The sequence below is a fragment of the Colobus angolensis genome, unplaced genomic scaffold (assembly GCF_000951035.1).
Source record: "Colobus angolensis palliatus isolate OR3802 unplaced genomic scaffold, Cang.pa_1.0 Scaffold7, whole genome shotgun sequence".
Classification (NCBI taxonomy): Eukaryota; Metazoa; Chordata; class Mammalia; order Primates; family Cercopithecidae; genus Colobus; species Colobus angolensis.
Window position 1 is genome coordinate 8,377,570 of NW_012120709.1, and position 18,393 is coordinate 8,395,962.

Consider the following 18,393-nt stretch of genomic DNA (forward strand, 5'->3'; position numbering starts at 1 on the left):
TTTTTAGACAAGGTCTCACTCTGTCTCCCAGGCTGGAGTGCAGTGGTGCCTCCTGGGTTCAAGCAATTCTCATGCCTCGGCCTCCTCAGTAGCTGGGATTACAGGCATGGGCCACCACACCTGGCTAATTCCCGGCTAATTTTTGTTTTTTCACTTGTTTGTTTTTTGAGACAGAGTCTCACTGTCACCTAGGCTGGAATGCAGTGGCATGATCTCAGCTGACTGCAACCTTCGTCTCCCAGGTTCAAGCGATTCTCCTGCCTCAGTCTCCCAAGTAACTGGGATTACAGGAGTGCACCACCACACCCAGCTAATTTTTGTGTTTTTAGTAGAGACAGGGTTTCACCATGTTGGCTAGGCTGGTCTTGAACTCCTGACCACAAGTAAATCTGCCAGCCTTGGCCTCCCAAAGTGCTGAGATTACAGGTGTGAACCATCATGCTCAGCCTAAGTTTTTTTTTTTTTTTTTAGTAGTCATAGGGTTTGGCCATGTTGGCCAGGCTGGTCTTGAACTCCTGACCTCAAGTGATCCACCCACCTTAGCTTCCCAAAGTGCTGAGATTATGGGTGTGAGCCACCGTGCCCAGCTACATTATATTTTCATAATGTATTATTTCATAATACATTGAAAGAGCCAGAAATTTTTTTTAAGAAAATTACCCAAATACTTAAACACTTAATAACAGTCACTTAAATGCCTTCAATAACTCATGGGTCAAGGAAGAACGCAGAGAGTTAATATAAGATTATTTTGGAAAAAAAAATACGAAAACTGTATTTTAAATTTTAGGTTGAGGTATCTTAGCAACAGAATGAATAAAAGCAACATTCCATTTAGAAGGAGAATCTGATTGGTGATACGGATTTATACTCGATAAAATGCATTTTAAATTAGATTTTTTTTTTGTTTGGGAAGTATTTTGGAAGCATTATATTCTCATGGAAGCCTAGTAGCCTTACACAAAAGTAACAAAGTATTAGTCAAGAACAAGATTACAAACAGTTCGTGATGTTAGACTTAGTAGGTCAGATTTTATTGCTTTTGGCTAAAGACTACTGCAAAATTTATAGAGCAAAAAGCTGGTACAGACTACTTACAAAATTAAACTGAGTATCTGAGAGAATACATTTACCCAACTCAAAATTTTCAAAAGGAAATAATCAGAGCCATGTATCACAGTGCTTATAAAGCATGTTTACAGTAACTTCAGTCAATCTATTTGAAAAAATAAAGTTCACTGAAATAAGTACTCAACCCTCTCCCACGTTAGTACATACACAAAATAGCATTAACTTTTTACTAATTTTTGAAAAAATCATTGCAAAAAGAGGTTATCAAATACCACATGTGCCTGACTTGATGAATTATAAATACTCTGAAAAATAGTACAGAAGAATGATAGCACTCTATTTCAGAAGTAGAAGTTCTAGTGGATTGTTAGTACTCTTCCATTAACTCATTTTTATCTCTTTTTTCTTTTTCTGCTATATTTCTTTTTCTGATATACCCCCCTCTTATTTTCCTCTGGGGCCCTTTTAAAGCAAAAGAAGCCGCTTTTTAAAATAGGTGAAGAGACATTCTTTTGGCAAGTGAACCAGTTCTAAAGAAAGTGATGATGGAACCTCGTTCACTGTGCTGCACTCCCTGGAGATTACCAGTTTTCGGTGCTGTTTTATCCTCCCAGCCAGCTGCCATAGCTCCTATGTTTAGATACACTTTGTTTTTTTTTAATAACATATAATGGATACTTCCTATGTGCTCAGCTAAGGGCATCATGCACATTACCTCCTTTCATTCATGAAACAATGCAAGAAAGGTAGTATTATATATCACTATTTTACAAATGAATAGTCAGAGGCATAAGCTAAGTAATGTATGCAGTTTTACATGGCGGAGTGAGCAGATTTGAGATTCAGATCGAGGCTCTAGAATTCAAGACGTTGACCACTTCACTGTCCTGCCTCTGTCACTTCCACATTGATGGGGTTGCCAGAAAAGTACTAACTTAAGACACCAAATGATAAGGAGGCACCCAGTGTTTTATAATGCTAGTATTAGGGGAAAAACTGTATTCTTTCTGTATGTGATCACTGTGCTGCATTACATATCTTATAAATGCTGGGGACATAATGAAATTCCTACATAAAAAAATAGCATTTGCTTTGGAGTGAGTTGTGTCCCCACCACCAAATTCACATGTTTAATCCCTAACCCTTCAATGTGATGGTTTTTGGAGATGGGGCCTTTGGAAAATAAATTAGGTTTAGATGAGGGCACAAGGGTGGGGCCCTCATGATGGGATTAGTGCCTTTATAATAAGAAGTAAAAACACTAGAGCCATCTAAGTACACAGAAAGAAGGCAGTTTTCTGCAAGCCAAGAAGAGTGCCTTCACCAGCAACTGAATCATCTGGACCTTGACCTTGGACTTTCTAGCCTACAAAACTTTGAGAAAAACACATCGATTGTTTAAGCCACCCAGACCATGGCATTTTGTTATAGCAACCCAAGCTGACTAAGACGGATCTTGGTACTGAGAAGTGAGGTGCTGCTGTAGCAAATACCTAAGAATGTGGAAGTGGCTTTGGAACTGAATAATGGATGGAAGCTTGAGGTGCATGTATACGGACATTATGGGCAATTCTGGTGATAGCTCCCAAGGAAATAAGGGATATGTTATTAGAAACTGTGATAAAGGTGATCTTTGTTAAAAAGTGGCAAATAACTTGGATGAACTGTTTTCTATTGTTTTATGGAAGGCAGAACTTATAAGTGATGAAACTGGAGATTTAGCTGAGGAGATTTCTAAGTAAAGTCTTAAAACAATGTCTTGCTTATAGTAAAGTATGAAAGAAGAGAGATGAATTGCAGAAGGAATTGTTTACCAGAAATGAACCAACATTTGAAGATTTGGAAAGTTTTCAACCTATCCTTATTGTAAAAAAATGAGGAAGTTTGTTCTGAAGAGAGAACACTGTTCAGAACACTGAATAGCCATTTGATAAAGAGATCATGGGTATGACTCATAGACTTAATCAGCCATTTCAACAGAGTCAGGAATAGAGATGGAATTATATCAGCAGCAAAGACCCTGCTAGTTTGAACAATGAGATGAGATGAAGGAAGGCTGTTGGACTTCTTAGATCCTACAAGACTGGACCATAGAGCTATTGGGCTGTGAACATGCGTTATTCTTCAGAAAAGATTAGAAAGACCCCGAAGCAATTCAGAGATCTTCAGGGCCATCAGGGCCACTGCCTCCATTAAACAGGGCAGATGGCCTCCAACCAAAGCCTTGGAGGCAGGGCCACTCTGCAGAGCATACGGGCTAAGTTGGCCCTGTGGAACCTTGGAGGTTGGGCCACCCAGAGCCTTCAGGGCTCTACCGCCACCAGGGTAAAAGCAAGACTGCCACTCCAGTGGGTCCAGAGGCAGAGTATCAAACCAAAGAAGATTATCCCTGAGCATTTAAGATCTAAAGGAATTTGCCTTTCTAAGTTAAGGGCTTGCTTGACACCTGTCACCCATTTCTTATTTCCTGTTTCTCCCTTTTGGAATGGAAATGACTAGCCTATGTCTGTCCCACCTATGTATTTTGGAAACACATACCTTGTCCTTCTTCACAGGTTTACAGCTGGAGAGGAATTTTGCCTTAGGATGAATCATACCTCAAGTCTACCCTTATCCAATTTTTATGATATTTAGAAGAGACTTTGGACTTTAGAGTTGATACTGGAATGAGTGAAAATTTTGGGAGCAGGACAAGTGGTTCACGCCTGTAATCCCAACACTTTGAAAGGCCAAGGTGGGAGGATCACTTGAGCCCAGGCATTTGAGACTAGCCTAGGCAACGCAGCAAGACCCCATCTCTAAAAAAAAATTATCTGGCCATGGTGGCACACACCTGTAGTCGCAGCTATTCAGAAGGCTGAGGCAAAAGAATCTCTTGAGCCCAGGAAGTTGAGGCCACAATGAGCCATGATCACATCACCATACTCCAGCCTGGGTGACAGAGTGAGACCTTGTTTAAGAAAACAAAAAAAAGTTTGTGGGGCTGTTGGAATGGAATGAATGTATTTTGCATGTCAGAAGAACATGAATTTGGGGTCCTAGTGGTTACATGATGTAGACTCAGTGTCTGAACTATGTCCTCCTTAATTCATATTTTGAAGTCCCATGACCATCCCTCCCTCTACCTCATTGAAACCCAATTATTTCCCAAAGGCCCCATCTCCTACTACCATCATGTTGATGGTTAGAGTTTCAATATATGAGTATTTGGCCATACAGTTCAGTCCATAGAAAATGCTATTTTTATCTCTCAGTATATGAATTTTGAAAGGACGGAATTCAGTCCATAGCAAATGCTGTTTTCATGTCTCTTATTAAGTGGTTTGAATTTAACCACATTTTTTCACCATCCAAACCTTCCTTCTACTCCCCAAATCAGAGCTAGGGTAGACTAATTAAAATGGCATGCCCAATGTCAGTCCCTCCTCCTGTGTCCACTGACCAGTCTTCAGAAACTATCAGACGCTCCACTGCTCTTGTTTTTTTGGTCTTTCGACATTGCCTAGAACTCCTCTTATCATTTCCTATGGTCTCCTTTTTTCTTTATCTAATCCTTCAGAGGATCTTACCTCTAAACAAAGGAAGCTTCTTAGCAGCATAGCTTTTGCAATTACTGAGGCAGACACAGTTCCTGGCTCCAGGCATCCTTCATGCCTCCACATGAGCCCAGCACAGGACATAGAATAACAGGTCCTAGCATGACTCTCAAGTGGACAGCAAAAATAGCTAACATAAACGTTCGCCAGCATTACTTACTCTTCTTAAGCACAGGCTGCTTCTCAGGTCAGAGATCCAGCAAATGTATCCAGCGTAGGGATACACCGAGGGCCACCACACCTAGGTCTACAATCTTAGAACTTTGAACGAAAGAACACCACCCCCTTCTATCAGAATGAGTGTGTGTGTATATGTGTGTACATTGAGAGAGACTGATTCAGTGATCGATGGAGGTAATAATAAAAATATTCATTTTAATCTTTGTGACTCTCTGTAATTTAATGGGACCTCTAGTAGCAGAAAATCCATTCCTGAATGATAAATTCAGGAAATAAGCGTGGGATAGGGGATGGAGGATAGGGGCAAAACTAAGTCTACAAGAGAAAAATAGACAAAATGCTGTTATTTCAATTTTCTGTAATTCTGAATTTGTGATAATTTGATTAGGGCCTGATTTGAAATTTACCTTCACTTAGAAAACCATTTTTTGTAGTAAATACTACAAATGAAATCACAAAGGAGAAATTTTTTGTTTGTTTGTTTGTTTGAGATGGAGTCTCAGTTGGTCATCCAGGCTGGAGTGCAGTGGTACCATCTCAGCTCACTGCAAACTCCGCTTCCCAGGTTCAACTGATTCTCCTGCCTCAGCCTCCCAGGTGGCTGGGATTACAGGAGCCCACCACCACAAGCAGCTAATTTTTTATTTTTAGTAGAGATGGCGTTTCACCGTGTTAGCCAGGCTGGTCTCGAACTCCTGACCTGGCTGATCTCGAATTCCTGACCTCGAGTGATCCACCTGCCTCCGCCGTCCATAGTGCTGGAATTACAGGTGTGACCCACCACACCAGCTAAGAAATTTTTAAATGAAGAGAAAATGTTTTCAAGATACACTCAAGGACTTTACAAATGCTCATCAATTAAAATTTTTGTGGCCAGGTGCAGTTGCTCATGCGTATAATCCCAGCACTTCGGGAGGCCAACGTGGGCAGATCACCTAAGGTCAGGAGTTCAAGACCAGCCTGACCAACATGGAGAAACCCCGTCTCTACTAAAAAATACAAAATTAGTCAGGCATGGTGGCACATGCCTGTAATCCCAGATACTCGGGAGGCTGAGGCAGGAGAATCGCTTGAACCAGGGAGGTAGAAGTTGCGGTGAGCCGAGATTGTGCCATTGCACTCCAGCCTGGGAAACGAGCGAAACTCCATCTCAAAAAAAAAAAAAAAAAAAGTGAGTTATAAAGCATTAAGCGTAATAGGAATCAAAAATCATATGAAGCAATTCCTATGCTTTTATAGGCAATTCTGATAATATATGCATTAAGAATCCTCTACTACATTTTTTTGAAATGTATTTCATTTTTAAGTATCCTCTAATTCATATTCATCTAGTCCCGAAATGATGAGATTTTTCTTATAAACTTTTTTTTTGAGACACAATCTCACTCTGTTGCCTAGGCTGGAGTACAGTGTCACAATCTTGGCTCACTGCAACCTCTGCCCCGCTGCGTTCAAGCAGTTCTCCTGCCTCAGCCTCCCTAGTAGCTGGGATTACAGGCATGTGCTACCACACCCGGCTAATTTTTGTATTTTTAGTAGAGACGGGGTTTTGCCATATTAGCCAGGCTAGTCTTGAACTCCTGACCTCAAGTGATCCGCCCTCCTTTGCCTCCAAAAATGCAGGCATTACGGGCATGAGCCACCATGCCTGGCCTTGTTATAAACTCTTAATGATTAACACAAATGAAGAAGCTACAAAATAAGAATTTAATAAAATTCATAAACTAATAAATATTTTAAATATACCAAAAATGTCATATTTGTTAACTTCTTAGAATTTCTGCATAGCAATTTATTTTGGAAATAGTTGAGAATGCTAAATTAATTTTTCTATCTCCATTCTTTATAAAATATCTTTTTTCAGGAACTGAAGTGAAAAAAATTGAAGCTACAAATGTTCCCTGCACACAGCTTTCAATGTCATTTTTTCATCGGTTATATGATGAAGATATTGTACGAGACAGTGGACATATTGTTAAATGTTTAGATTCTTTTTGTGATCCATTTCTCATTTCTGATGAGTTACGAAGAGTAAGTACAGAATTTTAAAATTTCACAGTGGAATTTTATTTCAGGAAATGCAAAAATGTCAAAAACTTTGCCTGCTTAAAGCATAAAATACCTTCTCATAAAGTACCTCTTATTTATAAATAATGATCAGTAATAATCCTAACATTGGTAGATTTCTACTTAGATGGCACTTTAACAGTCAACTTAATTATTTGTATATTTCAGTAATTCTCAAACAGGTGCTACTAACATCTGATAAGTAGAGATGCTGCTAAACGTCGTATAACTCACAGGACAGTCACAACAAAGTGTTCTGGGTCAAAATGTCAATAGTGCTCAAGCAGAGAAATCCTGGCCTATTTAGTAAGGTCATTTTTGTTCAGTGTGGGCCTTTTAACTTATCAAATTAATATTTAAAAACGTCCCAAAAAACATCCCGAGGTTGGGCATAGTAGCTCAACGCTTGTAATTCCAGCACTTTGGGAGGCTGAGGTGGGTGGATGGTTTGAGCCCAGGAGTTCAAGACCAGCCTGGGCAACATGACAAAACCCTCTCCACAAAAACTACAAAAATTAGCTGGGACTGGTGGCTCACACCTGTATTCCCAGCTGCTCAGAAGGCTGAGGTCCCAGCTGCTCAGAAGACTGAAGTGAGAAGATTGCTTGAGCCTTGGAAGTCAAGACTGCAATGAGCTGTGATCATGCCACTGCACTCCAACCTGGGCGACAGAGCAAGACTTCGTCTGAAAAATAAACTTAGATAAATAAATAAAAACATCCCAGGAGTAAAAGAATCTTTTTTATCTCATTGCTAATATAAACAAAGCCATTGGATTAACTAAATTCAATTTTGTTTTAGTGAAAGGTATACTGAACTTGGAATGAAAATATATAGATTACTTACCTGATTCCTGATTTATTATTTAGAAGATAATAATCTTAGGCAAATTTCTCCATCTTTTGAGCCTCAAGATCTTATCTATATAACATGAAGATGAAAGTGCCCATTCTACCTTCTTCCTAAAATCATTGAGAAAATTAATTGAGGAAGCATTTAAATGTACCTTTTAGAAATATTGAATGCTATTAAAATGGAATGTCAGCTTGGGCAACAGAGCAAGACTCCCATCTCTACAAAAATACGAAGAAATAAGCCAGGTGCAGTGGAGTGCACCTGTAGTTCCAGCTACTTGGGAAGCTGAGGTGGGAGGATTGTTTGAGCCCAGGAGTTTGAGACTGCTGTGAGCTATGATTGTGCCACTGCACCCCAGTTTGGGCAACAGAGTGAGACCTTGTCTCTAAAAAACAGAAAAAAGAAATGTATTATTGATATTATCATTGTTACAATTATTGAGAGTATTAAAATAGTTAAAAATGAGGGTTTTCATGTCAAATAGCCATATGTTCAAATCCTGCCTTTGTCACTTAATAACTGATGCTTAACCTCTCTAAGCCTCAGTTTCTTCACCTATAAAGTAGGCATAATTTGAGATTTATGTGAGATAATGCACTTACTCTGCTTAGCACAATGGCTGGCGCTTAGTAAGTTTTTCATAATATTAACAACTTCTGTTAATTACTACTACTGTTATTATTGTCCTCAATTAAGAGAGAAGGGAGACATACAAGTCAGATGTATTGCAAATCCAGGTAGCAATGAACTAGGGAAGCTACTGATCCATCATTCCAGACACAGGAATCTTGTCTGTAGGAGAAAGGGAGACATCCAACCAGGCAATACCTAAGGCAATACCTAAAAGCACTCATTAACTTAGTTAAAGAAGAAAATAAAATTAACTTGCTGAGAATACCCAAACACACACAATTGAATGAGACTACATATAGTTTGCTCTTAGGTAAATGAAGTATATCTAACATGAGATAATAAAAATAATATACATGGCCTGGCGTGGTGGCTCATGCCTGTAATGCCAACACTTTGGGAAGCCAAGGTGGGTAGATCACCTGAGGTCAGGAGTTCAAGACCAGTCTAGCCAATATGGTGAAACCCTGTCTGTACTAAAAATACAAAAATTAGCCAGGTGTGGTGGTGGGCACCTGTAATCCCAGCTACTCAAGAGGCTGAGGCACAAGAATTCGTTGAACCCAGGAAGCAGAGGTTGCGGTGAGCCGAGATCACGCCACTGCACTCCAGCCTGGGTGAAAGAGCAAAACTTCGTCTCAAAAGAAAAAACTTAAACAAAACAAAACAAAAAATACTATACAGTAGGGATCTGATATTAATTTCTACTTCTTCTTACCAATGATTGGAAATTACTATTTAGGAAATGTTTGGTCTGGGTTTCCTTCCTTTTGGATACTACTGTCAACTCTTGTCTCTCACACTTCTTCTCTGGCATAAGGGTCTAATTTTACCTTACCTCTAATTTTAGATAATTCACTGTCACTTCTACAGAAAGAGCATCATCAGTGGACATTTTTTTAAAAAAGAAGGATTAGTTTTCCAACAGAATACTCTGCAAAACTGCTTGCTGTCTATCTTATTTATTGCCATGAATAGCACCTCTATTCATGAAATGCTGGAGCTCAGTGTTTTTCTACTAGTTGCCTGTATGGCTTGCTCTTGGGTTCATTGCTACTCTGTGGCAACAGGGAGGAAAGGCTTTTAACTTGGTTGCTTTCTGGGTAACAAAAAAAAAAAAACTAACATCCAGCTTCAGCCTGAACTAAAAAGCGTCCCCCATTGTGCAGCACTACAGATTCTATTGGCTCACTGTAATGTAAGTACTAACAACAACCACTTTCCTGACTGTGGCTGAGAAGTTTGACCTACTGTCTAAGAGCTACATTGCTGAAGAGATCTGTATGTGAATGGAGATGGAGAAAAGCCATAGAATATTATGTTTTCACATTCATTCCAAAAATATTTTTTAATTATTATATTTTTTAAAATTACACAGCCTAGCCGGGCATGGTGGCTCATGCTTGTAATCCCAGCACTTTGGGAGGCAGAGGCGGGTGGATCACCTGAGACCAGGAGTATAAAACTAGTCTGGCCAACAAGGTGAAAACCCATCTCTATTAAAAATACAAAAATTAGCCAGGCAAGGTGGCATGTGCCTGTAATCCCAACTACTAGGGAGGCTGAGGCAAGAGAATCACTTGAACCCAGGAGACAGAGGTTGCACTGAGCTGAGATTGCACCCCTGCATTCCAGCCTGGGCAACAGAGTGAGACTCTGCCTAAAAAAAACAAAAAAATTAGTTGGTCATGGTGTCGTATACCTGTAGTCTCAGCTACTTGGGAGGCTGAGGTGGGAGGATTGCTTGAACTCAGGAAGCTGAGGCTGCAGTGAGCCAAGGTGGCACCATTACACTCCGGCCTGAGTGACAGAGTGGGACCCTGTCTCCTCCACCCCCCAAAAATTGCACAGCCTAATCAGTTCAATATATGAGAGTGTTCATGTAAGAAATGTGTTAACTATTCATTCCTAAGTACTTTATTCACCTTTCTCTTAAGTCAGATCTTCAGATAGTTGCAAACATGGGCCACAATAACACATTATTTTCTTACAGAGGGAGGGAGGGAAGGAGAGAGGAAGGAAGGAAGTGGAGATGTGTAAGTGTTACCTGTGGCACACCCAGAGAGCAATTAAGTATGGACTGCTTTCCCTTACCTATATTTTCCTAGACATACCCAACCTTGGTTTTTTCATCAAGGCATTATAAATGTGTATGGACAACACCATAGAGTTGAGTTTTTTAAATACTTCTTATATGAAATGACCTGTGGTAAGTTTTCTGTAGAGATTGTAAATGAGCTTAATCAATTTTCATAATTAAGTGCACTTTCTACTAGACACTGATCGTTGTATAATTCATTGTATTTTCTTTTTTCCCTTGTATGGTAGTGTTAAGTGTAAGGTACAATTCTGATAGCCTTTCTCCATCTACAGTTCATTTCTGTTTGTTTGTTTATTTTTTTCTCTATTTTGTTTATTTGTGCTCTGGTATTTATTATTTCCTTACACTAACTTTAGGTTTGTTCTTGCTTTTTTAGTTTCTTGAGGTGCATCATTAGATTATTTGAAGTCTTAGTACTTTTTTTATGTAGGCATTTATTGCTGTAAAATTCTCTTTTAGCACGCTTTTGCTGTATTCCATAGGCATGGGTATATTATATTTCTATTTTTATTTGTTCAAGAAAGTTTAAATTTTTCTTCTGAATTTGTTCATTGACTCACTGTTCATTCAGGAGTGTGTTGTTGGTTCTCATGTATTTGTATAGTTTCCAAAATTCCTTTTGTTATTGATTTCTCATTTTATTCCATTGTGGTATGAGAAGATACTTGGTATATTTTCAATTTTTTAAGTGTGTTGAGACTTGTTTTGTGACTCAACATATAGTCTATCCTGAAGAATGTTCCATGTGCTGATGAGAATAGATATTCTGCAGCTGTTGGATAAAATGTTCTGTAGATGTCTATTTGGTCTAAAGTGCAGCTTAAATCCAGTGTTTCTTTATGAATTTTCTGTCTAGATGATCTGTCTAATGTGGAGAGTGGGGTGTTGAATTTCCCAACTATTACTGTATTAGAGTCTATCTCTTCTGTTAGCTCTAATAATATTTGCTTTATGTATTTATTTATGTCTGCTGGTGTTGGATGCATATATATTAAGAATAGTATATCCTCTGACTGAATTGACCCCATTAGCATTATATAATGACTTTCTTTGTCCCTTTTTACTGTTTTATTTACAGGTCAAGTGAGTTTGCTATGGGCAACATAGTTAGTTGGATCATGCTTTTTGTTTTTTAGATCCACTTAGCCAGTTTACACATTTTAAGTGAAAAACTTAGCCTGTTTATATTCAAGGTTATTATATGTGTTATTATATGATATGTGAGGACATACTTCTGTCATTTTGTTAATTTTTTTGGTTATTTTGTATATCTTTTGTTCCTTTTTCTCTTTTTGTTTATCTTTGTGGTTTGTGGTTTTCTGCAGTGGTAATATTTGAATCCTTTCTGTGTTTTCAAATTTTGCTTTCAGTTACAGGTCTCCCTTAACCATTTCTTACAGGGCAGGCCTAGTGATGATAAATTCCCTCCATTTTTACTTGTCTAGGAAATACTTTCTCTTCCATTTATGAAGGATAATTTTGCTGGGTATAGTATTTTTAGCTGCCAGTTTTTTTCTTTGTTTTCTCTCTCAGCACTTTGAATCATCCCATCCTCTACTGGCCTGTAAGGTTTCTTCTGAGAAATCCATTGTGAGTCTATTGAGGGTTTCCTTATATGTGACTAGACACTTTTCTCTTGCTGTTTTTAGAATTCTTTTTCTTTAAATTTTGGTGATCTGATGATAATGTGCCTTCAGGAAGACATTTTTGGGTAGTACTTATTTGGGGATCTTTAAGGTTCCTGTATCTGGTCATCTAAATCTCTTGTTAGAATTGAAAAGTTTTCAGCTATTATTTTGTTAAATATATTTTTTTTAAATGCCTTTGGGCTTCTCTTCACCTTCTGGAACACCCATAATTCAAAACTGTGTTTGCTTTATGGTATCCTATATGTCATGTAGGCTTTGTTCGTTCTTTTTCTCTTTTTTTTGTCTGACTGGGTTACTTCAAAAGACCTGTCTTCAAGTTCTGAAACACTTTCTTTGACTTTATATAGTCTATTGTTGAAATTCTCAATTGAATCTTTTATTTCATTCATTGAATTATTCAGTTCTAGGATTTCTGTTTGGTGCTTTTTAATGATATCTATGTTTTTGGTGAGTTTCTCATTCATATCCTGAATTGTTTTTCTGATTTCTTTGTATCCTTTATCTGTGCTTTCTTGTATCTCACTGAGCTTCTTTGATATCATTAATTTTTTGAGATAATTTTTTTTTCAGGATTAGAGACAGGGTTTCACCATGTTGCCCAGGCTGGTCTTAAACTCCTGGGCTCAAGCGATCCACCCACCTCAGACTCCCAAAGTTTTGGGATTGCAGGTGTGAGACACCATGCCTGGCCAAGTCATTATTTTGAATTTTTTTCTTATAGCTCATAAATTTATTTTTGATTAAATCTGTTGCTGGAGAATTATTGTGTTCCTTTGGAGGTGTCATCTTTCTTGCTTTTTCGTATTTCTTGTGTCCTTATATTAATATCTGTGCATCTAGTTTAACAGTCACTTCTTTGAATTTATTGGATTGGCTTTTTTAGGAGAAAACTTTTTCCCGAAAATGTACTTATGGTGTTGGTTGGGGAGAGCACTTTGGTTCTGATTCTGGGTGCAAGCAGTAGTGTAGTCTCCATATGATTTATTCAGGTGTACTCAGCATCACTGGTGTCTGTGGTTTCCTCAGTGGCTTAGGTTGTAATTGTTAGTAGAGGCTGGGGTGAAGTTTTGCTGGGGACAGGTAGGCCAGTTCTTGGGCCCCAGTAGTGGCAGCAGCTGGCCAAAGCACACCTGTCCTTGGGCCCCTGAGCAGTGTAGGCAGGCAGTGGTGTTAGCAGGTCCAAGCAGGCTGACTCTTGGGCCTCTAGGCAGCTTGCTCATGTGCCAGCAGTGTTAGTGGTGGGCTGGGTATGTGGATGTGTGTTTGGGTCCCTAGGCAGTGTGCATTAAATGGATGATGGCTGTAGCAGTGGTGGGACAACCTTTGGATTCCCAAGCAGTACACACTTATGTTAGCAGTGGCTGTGACATGCTAGGCAGGCCAGTCCCCAGGCCCCCAGGGAGCAAGTATGCTATGGTGGTGGCCAGTTGAATGGGCCTGTGCTCAGGTCCCTGAGAGGAGTGCACAAATATCAGCAGTGGTGGATGGGACAGGGCAAACCCCAGAGTCCTGGGTGTACTTGGGCACTGGATGGGGGACGGTGCCAGGCCAGAGGGGCTGTCCTCAGGTCCCCCAGTGGTGCATACAGATGCAGCCTCTTGTGAGTTGGGCAGGGTGATCCTCAAGCCCCCTAGCAAAGTGCTCAGATGGCAGCAACAGTGGCAATGAGTGGAGAGAGCTCATCCTGAAGGCATGTGCAAGGGAGCTGTGGCCCTGCTGCAGGGCTTGGGCTGGGGTTACTGTCAGTGGCTGTAGCCACTGGCAGGTGGCTCTTGGGTTCTGGAGAACATACATTTTAGCCTCCAGTAATAGTGGCCATGGCAGTAGTGGCAGCAACAGTAGGGAGAGCCAGTCTTCAGGGCACATGCAAGTGTGTAGTGGCCCTGCTACCAAGGGAATGGGGAGTACAAGGTTGCTGCCAGTGGCGTATGCTTCAGCCCTTCAGCTGTGGGTGGGAGACTCCATCTTCAGGGAGCATGCCAGTGCATGGTAGACCTGCTGCTGGTGGTGGCAAGGTTGCTATCAGTAACAGCAGCCCCAGGTAAGTGGGTTTCAGGTTCTGGGGAGCACACATTTTGTTTCCCTTTGTTTCAAGGGCAGCCTCCTCAGTGTATTGCATCACTCATTCTCCGGGGTAAAAGACACCATGCAGAATCTAGGTGGACATTTGGGGATGTCATTGGGGATCTAGGGATGTGGAAATGCAGGGACTGTTGGGCCCCAAGGAAGGATGCAGTCTGGTAGGAGTTGGACTCTCAAAATGGTGCCATCCTGCAGCTCCTTAGGACTTGGAGGTGGGGGAGGGGTTATGGGAGCCAGCATGAGCTCCTCTCTGGAGCAATGCCATTGTGTGGTCTCCAGGCAGCACCCTATTACTAGTCTCAGGGCCCACGAGGGTTGAGGAACTCTCCCGTGGTGAGGATTGCAGAGGTCCACAGTAGAAATGTGGACTGCCAGGGGTCTTTCACTTACCATTTCCCTGCATTGGGAAGCCTCTCCAGACTCCCAGCCAATCCCAGCTCCTTCTGTGCCTGTGTATTTCCTGTCACCTCTCTGTTGAATTCCAGTGTTCTCTCTCAGACTCCCTCTTTGAAGTGTGATTATCTACTTGCTATTTTGGTTCTACTTTGTTCAGAACGTGAGTGCCAGAAGCCTCTAGTCAACCATCTTGACATCCCTCCTATCTAAAGTTGTTTGTATGTATTTATTTTTTTTTTCATTTTATTTCTTGACCATAGTTTTTTGTCCTTTATTATTTGGGTCTTATTATATCTATGTTTTATTTTTAGCTATTTCACATTCTTTTTTTTTTTTTTTTTTTGCTCTGTCACCCAGACTCACCGCCGCTTCAATCATCTTCTGAGCTCAAGCAATCCTCCCACCTCAACCTCCTGATTCACTAGGGCTACAGGCATTCACCACCACATCCAGCTTATTCTGAGGGTGGGGGTTACTAGAGATGAGGTCTCACTTTGCTGTTCAGGCTGGACTCAAGCTCCTGGCCTCAAGCGATCCTCCTGCCATGGCCTCCCAAAGTGCTGGGATTATAGGCATGAACCACTGTGCCCAGCCTTCACATTCTTTTTTTAAAATAGGGAGGCTGAGGTGAGAAGATCACTTGAGCCCAGGAGTTTGACACCAGCCTGGGCAACATAGTGAGACTCCATCTCTAAAAAAGGAAAAAATAAACAAAGTAGGTAAGATATAAACAATCCAGTGGAAGAAATATATTTCTTACATTGGTCACCTTTTTATGCCCACTAATCAATAAATGAATCAGTGGTCTGTATTTCCCAATGGCATAAGAAAATCCCCTACATCATATATAGTTTTTCTGCTCTCTGTATGAGATAGTAAGACCTCAGAGGGGCAAGAGTCAATGTCAATAGGTGATGTGTGAAGTGATCTTACTAGAGAGCAGGAAAGCGAGAGCTGGATATGAGGCTCCAGCACCTGAAAGTTTCAAAAAGGAGTACTTGTGGGAATAAGAACAATACTCATCCAAACTCCATAAGAAGAGAGAGCTTAGAACATGACCATTTAGTCTCTGGGTAGAAGCCAAGGCAGGAGGCCTTATGGGATGGAGAAGTGTTCTCATTTATTTATGCTCCTATTTATTTCCAAATAAGATTTGAGGTGACATAACACTAAAACAATTACTAAAAATATAAACTAGAATAAAGACATAAAGTGGAAGGAGGGAAGACTTAGCCACTGTGTTTTATATTTTGATTTATTCTTTTCATTGATTGTCAGTTCCTAATGATAAAATAGAGGCAAATAAATGCAGATCGCAGGTTACTCTCTTCAGTTGACTCAAGATTGGTTCTTAAAATAGGTGTAAGATTATTTTTAAGTATATAAAATGAAACCTTTGAAAACATAAAAGTTAAAGCCTTGAGTTATGTTACATTAAGATGAATTTTATCATCTTAGGTTTTGCTAGTGGAAGACTCCGAAAAATATGAAATATTCAGCCAACCAGATAGAGAAGAGTTCCTGTTTTGTCTTTTCAAACATCTTTGCCTTGGTGGAGCCCTTTGTCAATATGAAGATGTGATTAGCCCATATCTGGAAACAGCAAAGCTTATCTATAAGGATCTAGTGAGGTAATATTGCTAGATCACAATATGTAAATCTCTAGTTAATAGAATAAATTATTTGTTTAACCATGATGGAATTACACAACATCATTCAGTGGTCATATTAACAACCAAAGCATATAAAAAGCACTACCCTCACGTCCTTCTCATAACCTTCCCCCTCTCGTCCAGAATAGAAAGATTTCTGGCTTTCTCTTTTATTTAGTTCTCAGTCCTCTCATTCTTCTTCTACCTCTTCTGCTTTTGTCCTCATTCAGACCTGTTACCAACTGCCATCTTCCAAGCCTTCTTTTTTTTCTTACCAAGCCTCCTTTTAAATCTGAAGGGAACACAAGAGATCCCCCTAGATGTTTGAGTTTGCTTAACTAATAGTAAAAACAATTATTACCTTTGTTCTGAAGAAGTGGAAGAATTTTCATGTAGGTGTAATATTTACCTTTTCAAATTAATCCCGGTGCTATACAGTTTGAGGTATTTTGGTAGCATTTTTCTTTTTGAAGATCTAATGAGAATTAAAACCTTACGAATTTCTTGTTTATACCTTTCTTTTAACTGAAGTGAATGTTCTTTGGTAGGGTTTTTCAGTTATGAAGATATTGGATCATCTTAATAGGCATAACAAGAGAGAGCAAAGGGTCTTAAAAGTTAGTTATATAATTTTACTTTCATAAGAGAAAACCAGAATTAGCTTCTCATTGGACTCATAATTGTTACTTTACTTATACTCAACACCTTAATTCTCATCCATTTCTTGTGTCATACAGCTATACAGCAAACTGCATAATTTAGTTATTTATTCAATTAATTTATTATATGGTTTTAAAAACAGAAAAATGTTTCTATAATCTCCCTATGATCTTAATGAACAAGTTATTGTCAACACATACAGATTATTGGACGAAGATATGTTAGAAACAATTTCAGAAAAAGCATGTACATACCTATTAATACATCAAACATACTGTCCTAATTATTTGAAGTTCATGTAAACCTGCTAGTCTGCTTCTAGCACCCTACACACACACACACACGCACTCATGCACGCACACACATACTACTACCACTACCACCACAACATGTTGTACTCCATCAGCCACATGAACCTGTGGAATTCCTCACTACTGTGTGCTATGGAGGAGGAGATTGTGTTGGAGATATTTGGAGTAGAAATAAGTTTAGAACCTACACATTGAAGAAACCGCTATTTTTCCCAACATTCCCTTCTCCACATTCTCATCTGCAATTCTCTTCTACATTTTTAGATGCTAAGAAAAAGTATGACTGCTTTACAGTGTCTAACCTGCCCTTGTAGATAAACGTTATTGCTAATCCATTCTAGCACAGTCCATCCCTTATGTTTGTACATGTTGGGAGCACACTACAGAGTGTGATTTTAGGAGTCTCTAACTCAAACAAAAGGGTAAAAATGTTATTAAAATATTTTCGTCCTCATCCATTATAACAGGTCCTATAAAACACACCTTTTATTTTTTTAATTTTATTTATCCTCTGTCACCCAGGCCAGATTGGAGTACAGTGGCACGATCTCGGCTTACTGCCAACTCCACCTCCTGGGTTCAAGGGATTCTCCTGCCTCAGTCTCCTAAGTAGCTGGGAGTACAGGCTTGAGCCACCATGCCTGGCTAATTTATTTATTTTTCATAGAGATGGGGTTTCACCTTGTTGGCCAGGCTGGTCTCAAACACCCGACCTCAGGTGATCTTCCCACCTCGGCCTCCCAAAGTGCTGGGATCACAGGCGTGAGCCACCGCACCTGGCTAAAATATACCTTTTTAATGTTTTTAAAAATGTTTTCCTTAAAAAGATTGAGATTTCTTTAAACCAAATAAGCAATACTTTAGAACCACCCATTTTGTTAAAGAGTAAATGATCAATTGTTTTATTACATTTCAAAAATGTATATGCAGAAATGTACGTAGTTAATAATGGTGCCTGTGTCTTTTCTGCTTTAGACATTAGACACATGCTCTTGTCAAAGTTTCAGGAGAGTTCCCCCAAGCCATGTATCCACCCTAGATGTGAAATTTTATTATTTGAACTGAGAAGCTTAGATTACGCCCTTCAGATACTAGTTAAGCAGTAGGTCCTTGTCTTTTTCTATTTTATCTATTTATTTATTA

At 39.6% G+C, this 18,393-nt stretch overlaps 1 protein-coding gene across 1 annotated transcript in view; it reads left to right on the forward strand.

Annotated features, from left to right (window-relative positions):
• Positions 1–18,393, forward strand: part of LOC105500930 (chromosome unknown open reading frame, human C11orf70) — a 36,740-nt gene that overhangs the window by 13,230 nt on the left and 5,117 nt on the right. The window contains exons 3-4 of the mRNA XM_011926616.1: positions 6,636–6,878; positions 16,086–16,258. Coding sequence (XP_011782006.1) covers positions 6,636–6,878; positions 16,086–16,258 — 416 coding nt within the window. The remainder of the gene's footprint in view (positions 1–6,635; positions 6,879–16,085; positions 16,259–18,393) is intronic.